This window comes from Acomys russatus, chromosome 2 (assembly GCF_903995435.1).
Source record: "Acomys russatus chromosome 2, mAcoRus1.1, whole genome shotgun sequence".
In the NCBI taxonomy this organism is placed as follows: domain Eukaryota; kingdom Metazoa; phylum Chordata; class Mammalia; order Rodentia; family Muridae; genus Acomys; species Acomys russatus.
The window spans coordinates 25625383-25641694 of NC_067138.1; the positions used below are offsets into that span (position 1 = coordinate 25625383).

Here is a 16312-nt window from a genome sequence, read left to right on the forward strand (position 1 = left end):
ATCATTTCAACCTGAAGTTCAAGATGCCATGATGCCACGTGGAAGAAACATTTTCTGGAGTAAAGTCCTTAAGAAACATAAACTATTGCATCCTTTAAGAATAATGAAACTATTCTACATTAAGAGTCTATAAAATACAGAGACCAATATAAAACTTTAATGATAATAGATAACAGGTAACGTTATAAAAATGGTTATCTGGTTTGGTCATCTTCGATAAGTGATAAATTATTTACGACAAAGAAGAAACTGAGAGGCATGACTTGAGCTCAAAACCACTTTGGAGCCTCTTTCGGACAATCATGGTCTACAATAAGATTCATGGTGACTCTTTCTCTGTAGAATATACATGACTTTGTCTTCTTTCATTGTCACATGCTGTGTCCTTAGAAAATGGTTGTGCAGGGCATGCATACTTAACTGCTAAAGTGGAACGCTAAAGGGCTCTTTTTTTTTTTTTAACATAATGGACAGTATCATTTCATTTAAATCTTCACATCTTCTTCCTCACAACATCTACTTTGCAATTTACAGTAACTTCTTGAAGCATTAGCCATCATTACACAGCTTAGGACCAGTGTGTGGTGTCATGAAAATGAGGCTTTAGAAAGTGGAGGTGGGTAGGTGGATCCTTGGAGCTTACCAGCCCTTTAGCCTAGACTACTTGTTGAAGTTTCAGGTCAGTGAGAGATCCTTTCTAAGACAACAGATGAACAGCCAGCCCCTGAAGAAAGACCCCTAAGATTGTCCTCTGGCCTGTACATGTGTGTGCATGTGTGTGTAGATGACAGGTCAACCTCAATCTCAGCAGTCTTTTCCCAGGCCTCCACGGACATGCACAAGCATGCATGTGTCATCGTACCCAAAGCTCCCATGAGAGAAGTCTTTTATGGATCTGAAGGTGAAGCTTGGAAGGCCTGGGAACAGGCCTGTGGGGTGTAGGCTCCATAGTAGAAAAACAAAACAAAAGCAACCTAAAATTCAAGTTTGATATGATTTAATAAAATCAGCAATTCAGTTAAAGCATATCAAAGCAGAGGTGAGCTATGTCTTCATTTCTTCTCATTATAGATTAGATATATTCAGGGTAGTGTGGCCACAGATTCATTTTCATTCTTAAAACAAAATGGCATGTGACTCAACTTAGGCACATTTGATTTGTGACTGCTGTTCCTAGATAGGAAATAACAAACCAGACATATCAAAATAAGGTTTGCCATGGTGGACATGAACTTGTATTTAAAGCCATCCAAAGCACACAATTTGGAAAACGTTTTCTCTATAAGCAGGTTTCACTGATAATTTCAAAACAAGCAATCTCTGGAAAGATAATTTTCTCATATCAAAGTTAAGGTTTTCCTCTGATCTGCACACAGAAAATTCAAATACCTCCATAAGCAAGTTTTACTGGCACCTTGAAAGCGATCACTTCCTGTAGGGATAATTTTCTGCTATCATTGATTTGTACCTTTAAAACTGGAAAAGTGTCAAAATGTCCCAACTTTGCTTAGTTTGTATATTGAGTATAAAATAATCACTTTCCTAAAACTGCACTAGAAGAGGATCGGGAATTTTCTAGCTTTTTTCCTTTAGGAAGAATGTGAGGCAAATAGCTGGACTAAGATTATCCTTGTGCAACTGAGGGTCCCGATGAGAGTTAGGGGCTCAGTGAGGATGATGTGACATCATTGCAAAGCTCCAGGTCCATGTGCCCCACCAGCCCCCACACAAATAGCTTTCCTTCAGGCTGCAGTGGGTGAATAATATCATCCCAGGAGCAAAGCAATGCTACCCCAGCCTGAAATTGGGTGGATGCAAGAGAGGTAGGGATGGCAGAAACACATAAGTGAAAGTTTACAACTGTGTGACATAGTGGAGTGGATAACAGTACTTGGAACTGGAATGACACATTAAAAAACTGAGCCACTTTAAAACAGCAACATATGTAATATTTTAGAATGCACGAAGCAAATGGAGTTTCTAGAGCACTTGAAATCTGTACAGTGAAATTTCAGAAACAGAAAATGCAGTTTTGATTTTTCAGGCTAATTCAATATCTACTTTGCAAGATTTGGTGTTATGATGCTAACATGTAGGGAGTTTTGACCTTTCCCCAAGTAACTCACACCATAACCAATCACAAGAGCAACAGAAAGGCAGAAAAAAGCATTACCTTCTGTGGGTGACGAAAACATTATTAACATGACCTAGTCCATTGCATCCTGGCAACGGACAGTGGGGAAGTTCTTGCTTGTTCAGTTTCCAGGAGAGAGGGGCCCCATTGAGTGGATTCTCCTTCTGTCTCTTGGCAGCCAGAGGACAACCAGAAGCTGTGCGGTGCGATGTGTATTTACCTGATATGTGACCTTGGCCGTCACACCCTATTACAGGACATCTAAAGAAACACAGTGGAGCCATTATCAGGGAGTCACAGCTCTTATTATACACAAGGAACCAACAGCTGAGAGTTTCAAAGGATGTAACCAAGTGCTGACCAATTTTATGTCAACTTGACAAAGGCTAGAGTCATTAGAGAGTAGGGAACCTCACCTGAGAAAATGTCTCCATAACATCAGGCTGCAGGCAAGCCCATAAAGCATTTTCTTACTTAGTGATTGATGTGGTAGGGCCCAGCCCATTGTAGGTAGGTGGGTTCTATAAAAACCCATAGAGAGCAAGCTAGCAAACAGCATCCCTCCATGGCCTCTATATCAACTCCTGCCTGCAAGTTCCTGTTCTGTTTGAGTTCCTCTCCTGACTTTTAATGATGGAATATGATCTGAAATTGTAATCCAAATAAACTCTTTCCTCAACTTGCTTTTGGTCTTGGTGTTTCTCTGTGGTGACAAAAATGCTAATGCACACTCAAACAACAAAACTGCATTGTGCTAACAATAACAGCTGGCAGGGTCTAAGATGACAAGTTTTCATGTTCACTGCAAACTTTTTAGGTTGAAAATACTATCCCATTTTTCAGGCAGGGAAAAGAGGTTTGTATAAGAGCTTAGCTGATTGGCCACCCAGTCATCAAGAAATGGAGCCAAGTTCATACCCATTCTTTTTCATTTCATTTTCTTAAAATTGAAAATGGATTTTAAACATAATGTGTTTTGATTGATTATCATTTCTCCTACCCAACCCCAGCTTCTCCTAGGTCTTCCTCACTACCTCACCCACACAAATCCACACCACTTCTTTCTCTTTCTTATTAAGATACAAACAGGCATGAGAAAGTAATAATAAAATAGAAATAGATAAAACTATAAATGAATCAGAATTGGGAAAAAACCCAAACAAACAAATGAGCCAAAAAGAAGTTCAAGAAATACATACATACATACATACATACATACATACATATATATATATATATATATATATATATATATATATATATATATATAGACACAGAGAGAAATACCATAAAAATATAAATTCCACAATGTTGCTTTCCTTTAAAACAGATGGGCAAATGATTTCATTTCTACATTGTCAAAGAAGTGTAGACATGCAGTGATGAATGAGAAAATATTCTTGAACTTCTGAATAACATGACTCTTTATCCAGAAATCCTGACTCTTAATGATTTCTCTCCTCCAGCACTCAGTGGATATGCAGTGGCATCCCAAGGCTCCAACCAGTTAGAAAACAAGATACAGCCACTCCAGTTCTTTATCAGTGACACTTACTTAAGCTCAGAGTCTTCTTTTTCTTCCTTGGTTGGGGTGATTTTGATGCCACCTTTCCTTGCGCGAGGGCAACCAGACAAGCTAAAATGAGTAACCAAGAACAGTACAAGACACTGTGATTATGTGACTGTGGCTGGGTATTGTTGTCAACTCACTTGTTCCCATTCGAGAAATGGGGTTGGTCTTACCTTCTGTGGGAAGCATAGTTTCCTGTCACGTGCCCAGAACCATCACAGCCTGGGGTTGGACACCTAGAAAACACAGGAATACAGTGGGCTGCCCGGTGAGGGAAGAGATGACATCATGACACAGATAAGTTAAGGCGAGTGAGCTAGACTTTCTTGGTTTGAGCAACTGGCTTTCAGTTATGAACCCATGTGACAAACAAAAACTTAACATATAAAACTGCTGTATAATGTTTTGGTTGGCAATATATTGTTATTTCTTATACACTCATTTTTGAGACAAGGCATCGCTATGCAGCCCTCGCTAGTCTGGAACTGTATGTAGATCAAGCTAGCCTTGTACTCACAAACATTTGCCTGCCTCTGCTTCCTGAGTTCTGGGATTAAAGGCATGTGCTACCACGACAGACATTTTCTTAAATTTTATCACAATGAACACTCACAGGATGCTTTCATATCACAGAATGCCATTCTTGAACCACAAAGTTGGGAGTAATATATTTTTTCAAATAAAATAATTAGCAAACATCTAGTTAATAAGAGAAAAAAGCATTGAGACTTTTATCAATTAAATATAGAATCATATTCTATGTTGTTAGACATGCTTGCTTCTTAACCTTTTCTATTAATCTTAAAATCATTTTTAATTATGTATTCATATGTTTCTTTGTTTGAGTTTGTGCAAGTGAGTTCAGAGACGCTGCAGAAGCCAGAGAAGGGTGTTGGAACTGGAGTTTCATGTGGTTATGAGCTGCCTGCCATGAGTCTTAGGAACTGCAAGAGCAGTATGAACTCTTAATTGTTAAGCCATCTCTCCAGCCCTTTATTAACATTTTCTTTTAGTGAAATAGTGCTTTAGTAGTGTATATATTTTCTTATGATATATGACATATATGTATATATCATGTTATATGTTTATATTATGTTAAATAGTATCTTTTTTGGAGGGGGAGCTTTTCCTTGAGTATATAAACAAAAAATTAGTGAAATAAAATTTTTATTGTATGGATAAAACAGACAAGTTACTTATTTTGTGGCTGCACAAAACATTTAATCACTGACATTGCAAGAGGCCTTCTCAATCTGCATGAATCCAGCATCTTTATGACTTTTTTTGTAACATAAAACTTAGAGAAAGCATGTGAAGTGATAGCTATAACTGAGATGTGGCAATGGAGCAGTTTAAGATTAAGGATGATATGATGTTGCATCTTAAATTTCAGTTCATTAATTACTAACCGCCAAAGCCTTATATATCAATCTACAAAAATAGTGACCAATATTCAAGACTGTACTTTGACACAATATATTGTACTTTAATGTTTTAAAAATGAGAAAAATTTTTTTGCATATTTCCAAATTCTCACTGTTTCTGGTATAAAAACTTCAGACTTTTATTTTGCTCATTATGAAGACTATAATATATATTACGTGAAGTTATTGACTATTTAATACAAATATATTTATATAAAATATCAAATGACAGAAAAACAAATAACTAAATGTTAATATATATGTAACCCAGAGTCCTCGTAAACAAAGTAGAAATAAGCCAGAATGATGCATAGCAAAAGTGAAAGGCAGTTGGGAGATTTTAAATTCTCATGATTTCTTAAAATTGATGGAGAATGCTTTGCTAATCCTTCACTAGTCTGGTTTAGTAAACAAATTCTGAAAGTAAGAGCCAAAGGATGTGTTTTTATGCCATTTGTTACAAATAAGTATAAAACATTGAGGCCCATCTTTGCCTCCTCCAGCCTCCAGCATGTCAGTCTACGCAAAGTGTAGGGGTCTGCTTCAGCCCTTCCTACGCTTTGACAAGCGTCTTCTTGCTATTAGTCAGTGAGGTATAAATTTATTTTCTCTTGGTAAGGCAATAAGATCACTGAACAAGGAGGGCTCTGCCAGGGTGAAGGAGAGCACAGAGGTCATGCTTCCCGGCACTTACTTTAGCTCTTGCGAGTTGGCAGCCATGAGGGACTTAAGAGTCTTGTCTGCCAGAGGACATCCGGAGACACTAGAGGGAAGAGGAAGAAAGAGGTACAGCACCGACGCAGACAAACCTGACATAGTGTGTCCCGAGGTTGTGATATACGTTAAGTTATGGGTGACTGGGGATTGGAAAGATTTAACTGGGACCAACCCTGTTTTTACTATTAATGACCATGGCCTCAAGGGAATTCCAGTGACTTGTTGTACACTAGATTTGCTATTTATCAAATGAAGAGCTTTAATATAATGAGAACTCAAGTGATCGGCAATGACCAACAGTCCATTCTCACTGCAGTACGAATCACAGTGGTTCCAGGCCTGGGGAAAGGAAATGCTATCAGCAGGAAAACAACAGAGAAAGCCTCTCACTGTCCAGCCTCACCAACACCTTTATTTATTTGTTCAGGACCAGAGATGCCACTTCCACTAGTGAGAGGCCACTGTGCTTTCTTTGTTTAATGCTGGGTGAGACAAGAGCCTCATGTGAGCCCTGAGTTGCTCTGTAACCAGGACCAGAACACTCTTTTGAACAAGATTCTACATGCAGTATCTTAAATCTCTGAAAAATAAAATAACCTCCACACCCAACTAATCCATTCATTACTTCCTAACTTAGACAGCTGGTTGCTAGACTAGCTGAGATGCAACAGATCAAGACGGTGAAAATCTGAACATATCCAAGGGCACTTGGTACCTGCGGTGAGATGCATAGTTGCCTGTGACATGGCCGCTTCCATCACATCCTGGTGTTGGGCAGCTGTGTCAGCAAAAAACACATCGTGAGTGTCAAGTGCATTTCCCAGCCTGTTGTTCTTCCAGACAGATTACAAAGTCCTTTCTCCCTTCAAGACTATACTGTGTAGGACGTGCAGAAGCTAGAGCAATAAGCACTTAGAGGTGAAAAAGAATCTACAGGGACAAAAAGAATAAGCACAGGATGTCCAGCAACTTCCTTAGTTTTTTCTTTTTTCAAAAGAGGTTTTGTCCAAATCTCCAATTCAAATAGTGTAGGAAGTGATGATAACATAATGTCCTGAGTTTTGTGTGTCAACAATCAACACTGTTCTGTTCTCTGAAAAGATAAGTTTATGTTTTTCAACATAGAAAAATAAGGACAGAAGTTATGGTACCAGTTACATAATAGATTATAGAAAGGAATTTTTGTAGGTATTTAAGAGCAAGACTACCTAGTAATTCCAACATTTTTAAAACTACAGAGAAGAAAGCATTTGACTGAAGTGTAATTGATATTTTACTGTTTATAGTAATTGAAAGTTATTGATGATAGAGAAATAGGCAGGAGATTTAGCTACTAAAACTCTTGAGCAGTTTCACTCAAAGCTGTAAGCTAGGCCAAAGACAAATGCCAGATCATCTGCCAAAGGTGGCCCACTGCATCCGTGACTCTTTACACTTTTGAGAAGCTTCTGTTTCAGTTAGAATTTTTCTTAGGTGTATTTTAAAATATCATGGGAAGTTTGCTATCGTTAAGAAGTACCTTTCCAATTAGAGCTAATGCTTGGTTTTGCAAACACTTAGGGTCTTGGATACTCCTGATAGCATACATTTGTAGTGCACAGATGGACCCCAGCCGGAAGTGCTATCTGTGGTCCTGTTAAGGATCTGAGGGAAAATCCCCCTCAGGAACAGTCATAGGGGAGGGGAATAATGGGAAAATGGGGGGGGGGGGAGGAATGGGAGGATACAAGGGATGGGATAAACATTGAGATGTAACAAGAATAAATTAATAAAAAAAAAAAAAAAAAAAAAAGGATCTGAGGGAAATGCAGCTGTGTTATTCTGGCATTTGGGTTTTCCTGGCTATCCTGGAGCAGAATCCTCTCTGTCCATGTAGGTTACATTCGGAATGCGGCTTTTTGAAGAAATGTTTGTGATTAACATGATGATAGTACCCTCCTCTAAGTAGTTTACAATTGTTTAAGGTAAAGAAACTATGAACATGAAGGATCTCAAGGGGATGTTTGCTTCTTAGGGACTGATCTAAATTGGGGTCACTTAATCCTTCTCTATCCCTGTTTCTGGATGGGACATCAGAAAGTATAGACAATAAAATATATGTTAATAAAATTAAAATAAAAATGATGGTGATTATATTCAGGCTGAGTTATCTTTCTGGTAAATATTTACCCATTAAGTACAGAAAAAAATCTCTGAACATTGTGTGACTGGAGAGTAAAGGGCTTTCAAGTGGTTGGGAATTCTTGTGCCCAAATAGAATTCCAATAGCATTATGTTGATTTTATTTTTCCTCTATTTTTGACTATGTTCCTTAAGAGGCAAAAGAGGCAAAGAAGTTATACTGATTTTAAACCAATTACCTGTAAATTACTGATAGAATATAGTGTAAACATAAGTTTGATTAGATGAAAATTAAAGCTTTGTGGTATGAAAGATGAAAAGAATAAAGAATTAGTGACAATTTTACTCCTGATAGGAGGACAATATTCTTAGTTGAGTTCTTAATAGGCTTCAGATGTCAGATGCTCATTCAAATCTATAGTGAAAATATTATGTAACATTACATAATATCAGTTGGGCAATATATTCTTGGGGGATGAGCAGATAAAAATAGTCATCATGGCATGGTTTTCTCTCAAAACCAAAAACTGAAATATGATGAAGACAGGACAGAAATCAGCACACTATCACAGAAGCAGATAAACCAGAGACTGCCACACAAATGTTGAGTGTGGTACTTGGGAGGTCTCTTAATTCCCAAGCACAGTTCAAGATCTTGGGAGCCATCTTTTGTATATTGACCTTTATCCTCAGTTGTGGTATCCATTACAAAATAATACCACTTCATTTGTTCTGGCCCAGCATAGTCAATCATCATTCACACAACATTTAATTTGTAATAACTTTTGGCAATTCCTAAAATCCAACCTTCAAATGGTAGAATTTTGCCATTTTGGGAAGAATTGAAAAAAGTAACATGAAAAGTAAGTTTTAAAAAGCCCACAAAGAAGCTCTAATAGCAGATCCAAGTGGGAATGTGCTTGGCTCCCATTATTGGCCTCCTGGAAAGAAAACGTTCTGAGAAATTTGATTTCTGATGTGTCTGGTACCCTTCACCATGTTGTGTAGACCACCGAGACCCAGGTGAAGCCTCAACTCAGCAGCTCACTGCTCATGTTTGCCTATGGAATCTGTAAATAATGCCAGTGTCTAAGCATCCTTAAAAGCTACTTGCATGTCAAACTGGTCCTCTACTCAGAATTATCTACTGATGTATCTTTTATACAAGGCCCATACTTACTACTGCCCACTATCCTACTACTGCACTCTATCCTAGGTTATTGTGCTTGTAGCTTGCGTATCTAACAAGTACACTATATATTATGAACTAATGATGTAGGTAGGCACAGAACAAAATCAGGAAAGAAGAGTGTTTATGCCTCCTGGGACCCATTCTCAGGGAGTGACAGGCAATAGAGAGCAGAGAGGAAGCAACTGTACACACTTGTAAGTTGGTGATACTGGTACACACTGGTGAAGAAAGGATCCTGAAAGCAAGGTAGGAGTGTCTGACCTAGGGGTGAGGAACTGCAGTGGGTGGACAACCTCTATGGAAAATAACTGTGGAGGGAAGGGCTAAGACACAAAAGGGTATCCTTCTTTTACAGGCCATGGGGAGAGGTAAGAGCAGTGGCAAGGCCCTGAGACAGGTGTGCCCCTGATGCACATGGGAAAAAAGAGACCAAGTAGCCTCATGGGTAGGGTCTGGGAAGAGAGAATGCTCTGCCACTCTGAGCTGGTGGATCTGTCACAGAAGTTAAAGCCAGGGTGGCAGCTCCCATCCATGTCGGAAGAGGATAACAGAAGTCTCAGACCTTGGCTGCAGGGACGGTGCCGAGTCTATGAAGCAATCCCTGTGTGGAAAGGGAAGTCCTCAGGTGAGGGGGTCCCAGGAGCCAAGTGTGACTGGTGGGTGATGGCCCATGGAGAAGGATATGGTCATAGTACCTGCTGTCTGTCAGGACTCACCTCCAGAGTGGAGGTTGTAGAGAGCTTTTAAAGGCCAGTGGAAGTGTAAGAATTGAAAAGATTCAGGAGGAAAATGGAGTGCTGCACTACCAACAACCTCCCTCGGGAGCTTAGCTCTAAAAGAAGAGGCTACAAGAGAGTCTACTTTGAAGCGGTTCCATGGTTTTTGTATTTATGTTGTTTTGTTTTTAACAGAATGAATGTATTTATGTAGAAGATTACAGAAGGGAAGATGTGATGCCCAAGTAGAAAGGTTACTTTTCTCCAGAAACTCTAACTGGAAGTTCATATATTTGTGCATCATTTTACATTTTCCTGATGGGAAATTATTTCCACAATGGCATTCACTTCCTCACTCTCTCTCACTCACTCTCTCACTCACTCACTCACTCACTCACTCACTCACTCACTCACTCTCTCACTCACTCACTCACTCACTCACTAGCATTGCTAAGTAGTAATTCTTGCCTCCAAGTTGGTATGTATTCTATTTTGTTTTTATTGACACAAGTAAGTGCGATATTTATGGGGCTGCTATGATGCACATTTGAAATGTCTCCCAAAGGCCATGTCATTTGTTGAAGGACATGTAACCAGACTGTGTTAATATTAAGAGGAGGTAAACCTCAAGGAGTGTGGCGTAGTGAGAGGTCACTGTAGGTATGCCCCAAAGAGTGTACTGGGATCCCTCTTGTTCCCAGACACAATGAGGCAAGCATGTCCTCCATCATATGCTTCTGTCGTGAAGTTCTCCTACAACACAGTCCTAGGGCAACAGAACAAAGTGGCCATGGATTGAAACCTCCAAATCAACGAGCCATAATAAACCTTTTTTCCCTTATAAATTGATGATCTCTGATACTTTGAAGCAATGACAAAAGCTGCACAACACAAGGGTACAATGTGATGGTTTGATTCACGTTTATTTATTTTTTATCATTAGTTGAATGATGGTAACTGTTCATTAACTTCTTCTGAGTCAAAAATCCCAAAGAGGAATGGAAACCATTCTTTCCCAAGTCATACTTTTTAGAGTGTTATAATGTTAGCTGACTTCCTGAAGTCAGGATTACGTATCATGGATTAATATATCATTAGCTGAGAATCAATGAGTATGCCTCCGTATGTTGTTTTTAAACAACAGACGTCCCCACCTCTCTTGTATGCACACATTTGGAAGCTCCCTTGTGCAGTGCGGAAGGCTAGGTATATGCTAACTAGTTGAGTTGTCCTAAAGTAGTTGTTATAAATTTTACTATATAAACCAGGACACTGTTACTCACAATTGTAAATTTATGTCTCCTAATCACAGAATCTTTTAGGGCAGATGCTGAGCACTACTTACGTAATCAGTTCTTTCTTGAGATCTCTTGTATGGAGCTTGGGCTTTGGGCTTGGAATAGAAGCCTCTCCGGCAAACTTTTTTTCCTCTAAATTTTCTAGGGAGTTCACAGGGTCTTTCTGGAAAACAAACAACAGCAAAAAAAAAAAAAAAAAAAAAAAAGAAAAAAAAAAAAAAAGAAAAAAAAGAAAAAAAAAGTGAGTGGTGAGTAGGGGAGAAAGAGGGAGAAAAATTACAGGTATCAGGTTTGTGTTTGGCTTGAAGACTTGGCTAGAGTACTACAAGTGATTTATATGAAGAATAACAAGATAATGAACGAAAGCACATGCCCTGATTGTTACAGACCACCTTTATCCAAAGAGTGAAGGATTATAACTAAGAAGGAACATCTTTTAAAATTTCACATCTTTGTGAATACAAACTATATAGTTGTTAGTATACTGTATAAGTATGTTTCAAGTTTTCTATTAAATAAACATATCCTAATGAATCCAGAAATCATTTTTCCATGTCAAGCTGTCACAGCAGCAGTAAAAAAAAAAAAGGGACATTGTACTATAGTAAGGGCACCGGTAGAACTACCTCACTGAGATGTGATTTTACACCTAATTAACAGACTCCAGTGTGTTCCAAGAGCATCCTTCATATTCTCTGTGCTAAGTATTCTGTGTTGTTTTACCGATTAAAAAATAGCAGATACCAACATGCCCTAGAAGGGAAATGCACACCTGTGCAAGCTGCAGAAAATGGCTGTTCCAATCCCAACCTCCCCTGCTCACCCCGAGTAATCTGCAGCAAGGTAAGCTAGTGAAACTATGAAGCTTGCTTTTAATGTTTTAGACGCACCAAGATTGTAAATATGCTTTCTTCAAGGTTGCCAACTACAAATAGGCAAAACTCTATGGATATAACATTTATCTAATTCCTGATTGTTTTGTGGTTCTTCTTGCTGTATATAGTTTAGTGTGTGTGTGTATGTATGTGTGTGTGTGTATGTGTGTGTGTGTGTGTGTGTGTGTGTGTGTACTCATATAAATGCATATGTAGGGGGGATCCAAGATGGCAGTGAGGCTCAAGTGAACAATTCAGGGAACTGACAAATTTATGAGCCAGGAACACAGGGGTCCCCACACCATGACAGCGGGAGTGCTCCACGGTTCCGAGGGACCAGGGTGCGGAGGACCTGTGTGCCCCTGCACACGGGAGGAGCGTGGATTTTCTCGGATCGGAGCAGCAGCGGCAGAAGCAGCAGCAGCGGCACCAGCAACACCAGGGTCAGCAGCAGTGGTGGCTGAGGTTTGCAGCTCAGAGCCTTCCGGTGGAGGCGATTGGTGTGGTGTCCGATGGGAGTTGCTGTGGGAGAGGGGACTCTGGGCAGGATTTGGGTCGCGTGGTGCCTTGGGACCCAGACTGGACTCGGCGGACAGTTCGGCCCCAGAGTCCCAGGTTCAGGCGCAGCTCAGCAAGCAATTCTACCCGAGGCACTAACTCATCAAAGCAACAGCTCCCCTGCTGTGGCACAGGCTGGGCAGAGCACTCAGTTCCACCCTAGGCACCACCTCAGCACAGCGGCAGCTCCCCTGTGGTGATGCAGTCTGGGCAAAGCGCTTGGTTCCACCAGCGGCGCGGGCTCAGTGCAGCCTCAGTTCTCCTGCTGTGTCACAGGCTGGGTGGAGCGCTCATTTCCACCACCCGCGCTGGCTCAGCACAGCCGCAGTTCTCCTGCTGTGACACAGGCTGGGCAGAGCGCTCAGCTCCACCGGAGGCCCTAGATCGGCACAGCCGCAGTTCTCTTGCTGTGACACAGGCTGGGTGGAGCGCTCAGTTTCACTGGCTCTAAGACTCTGGTTAGACACAGTGTAGAGTTTGAATCCAGAATTCCTGGCTGAGCTTGGCGGACAGTTCGGGTCCTGAGTCAATAACTGACCACAGCACGCATTTTGGGACAAAAGCCCCTAGCTGAGCTTGGTGCGCAATCCCAGCCCAAAAATTCTGGCTGGACCCTGTGTGCATTTGGGGCCCAGAATCCCTAGCTGAGCTCGGCAGACAGTTCAGGCCCTGAGAGTCTAGCTGAGTTCGGCCCGTGGTTCGGGCCCAGTGTTCCTGGCTGGAGTTGGCAGGGAACACAGAAGGCTGTGGATATCTTGGCCTGACCCAACGCTCATTCAGAGACCCAGAACGATTGTAGAACCCACAGCACAGAGGAGCTGAGGATCACTGGCTGTGAGAGTCCAAAACAACAGGGCTAACCTCCTAACATCCACACCAGAGATGCAATAGAGCTTCCATCCTAGGGAAATCGTGAGAAAACAAGTGAATCTATCATCAGACTCCCTCCATCCAACTCTGGAAGCTACCCAACAAAAACAAAGACGGCAAGATGTCTAAAGGACAGCGAAAAAGCATACGCAAAAAACAACATGGCATCTCCAGTTTCCAGCTATCCCAAAGAAAACAACCCAGAGAACTCAAATACAAAGCAAATACAAGAAAATGACCTCAAATCCTTAGTAATGAGGATGGTAATGGAGGAAACAAATAAAATTCATAATCAAATGCAGGAAGACACAGACAAACAGGTGAGATACATAAAAGAAACACATAGAGTGGAACTGGAAAAATTGCAGGAAAATGCAAACAACCAGATGAAAGAAATAAATGAAACGGTTCAAGCTTTGAAGACCTATAAAGAAGCAAAGGAAAAAACTCAGGAATATACAAACAATCAGATGAAAGAAATCAAAAAATCAGTTCAAGATCTGAAAATGAAAATGGATTCAATGATAAACACAGAGACAGAAGAAAAACGAGAACGTGAGACCTCAGAGAAGAAGGTGAGCAACACAGAGGTAAGCTTTTCTAACAGAATCCAAGAGATGGAAGAACGAATTTCAGGTCTAGAAGATACAATCACAGATCTTGAAGCAACTATTAAAGAAAATGCCAAATCTGGAAAACTCCTGACACAAAACATCCAAGAGATTAAGGACACCATGAAAAGAAGAAATCTGAGGATAATAGGCATTGAAGAAAGAGAAGATATCAGACTCCAAGGCCCAGAAACTATTCTCAACAAAATCATAGAAGAAAATTTCCCCAATCTAAAGAAAGAGATGCCTATAAACATACAAGAGGCCTACAGAACACCAATTAGAATTGATCAGAAAAGAAAAACTGCCCGTCACATAATAATCAAAACACAAAACATGCAGAACAAAGAAAAAATATTAAAAGCTACAAGGGAAAAGTGCCAAATAACATTTAATGGCAAACCTATCAGAATTACATCCGACTTCTCAGCAGAGACCATATACGCCAGAAGGGCCTGGACAGAGATCCTGCAAACCCTATGAGACCACAGATGCCAGGCCAGACTACTTTACCCAGCAAAACTAGCAATAACCATTGATGGAGAAAACAAAATAATCCATGACAAAAACAAATTCAAACAGTACCTATCCACAAATCCAGCTTTACAGAAGGTACTAGAAGAAAAACTCCACCCCAAAGGGGCAAGCTACAACCAAACTACTAAGGAAATAGATAACTATACCATGGCAAAAACACAACTACACAAACGCTCGACTGGAAACAACATCAAAATTAAGACTCTTAACAGCCACTGGTCATTAATATCTCTCAACATCAACGGTCTCAATTCTTCAATAAAAAGACACAGACTAACTGAATGGGTGCATAAACAAGATCCAACATTCTTCTGCATCCAAGAAACACATCTCACCCATAATGAAAGGCATTACCTCAGGGTAAAAGGTTGGGAAAAAATATTCCAAGCAAATGGTCACAAGAAGCAAGCAGGCATAGCCATTTTAGTATTGAACAAAATAGACTTACAACCAAAATTAATCAAAAGGGATGCGGAAGGACACTTCATACTCATCAAAGGTAAAGTCAACCAAGATGACATCACAATTCTGAACATCTATGCTCCCAATACAAGGGCACCCACATTAGTAAAAGATCTCCTAAAAAAGCTTAAACCACACATCGATCCCCACACAATAATAGTGGGAGACTTCAACACCCCACTCTCACTGAAGGATAAGTCATTGAAACAGAAACTAAGCTGAGAAATAACATCATTAACCAATGCCATGGGTCAAATGGATCTAACAGATATCTATAGAACTTTTCACCCAAACAAGAAAGAATATACCTTCTTCTCTGCACCCCATGGAACCTTCTCCAAAATTGATCACATCGTAGGTCACAAAGCAAGCCTCAATAGATACAGGAGGATTGAAATAATACCTTGTATCCTATCAGATCACCATGCTCTTAGGCTGCAATTCAACAACAACAGAAATAACAAAAAACCCTACACGTACGTGGAAACTAAACAACACTCTGCTAAATGACACCTGGGTCAGGGAAGAAATAAAGAAAGAAATCAAGGAGTTTCTGAAATTCAATGAAAATGAAGGAACAATGTACCCAAATTAGTGGGATACATTGAAAGCAGTGCTAAGAGGAAAATTCATAGCACTAAGTGCCTTTAAAACGAAATTGGAAACATCGCAAATAAGCATCTTAACGACAGAACTGGAAGCCCTAGAAAAAAAAGAAGCAGAAACACCCAAGAGGAGTATATGTCTGGAAATAATCAAACTCAGGCCTGAAATTAACAAACTAGAAACTAAGAAAACAGTCCAAAGAATCAACAAAACCAAGAGCTGGTTCTTTGAGAAAATAAACAAGATAGACAGACCGTTAGCCAAACTAACTAAAAGGCAGAGAGACAGTATTGAAATCAACAAAATCAGAAATGAAGAGGGAGATATAACAACAGACACTGAAGAAATTCAAAGAATCATAAGATCCTACTTTGAAGGCATCTATGCCACAAAATTTGAAAATCTAAGGGAAATGGATGATTTTCTTGATCAATTTCACTTGCCAAAGTTGAGTAAAGAACAGCTAAACAAGCTAAATAGTCCCATTTCCCCTACAGAAATAGAAGCAATCATTGATAGTCTCCCAACCAAAAAAAGCCCAGGGCCAGATGGTTTCAGTGCAGAATTCTACCAGACCTTCGAGGGCGAGCTAATACCGATACTATTCAAGCTACTCCAAAA

The 16312-nt window shown here is 40.0% G+C and overlaps 1 protein-coding gene across 1 annotated transcript in view; it reads right to left on the reverse strand.

The window, feature by feature from the left end:
- Positions 1-16312, reverse strand: part of St18 (ST18 C2H2C-type zinc finger transcription factor) — a 71612-nt gene that overhangs the window by 12671 nt on the left and 42629 nt on the right. Inside the window, exons 9-14 of the mRNA XM_051159526.1 lie at positions 11220-11335; positions 6561-6623; positions 5823-5891; positions 3878-3940; positions 3690-3770; positions 2174-2395 (exon numbers count right to left, since the gene is read on the reverse strand). Coding sequence (XP_051015483.1) covers positions 2174-2395; positions 3690-3770; positions 3878-3940; positions 5823-5891; positions 6561-6623; positions 11220-11335 — 614 coding nt within the window. The remainder of the gene's footprint in view (positions 1-2173; positions 2396-3689; positions 3771-3877; positions 3941-5822; positions 5892-6560; positions 6624-11219; positions 11336-16312) is intronic.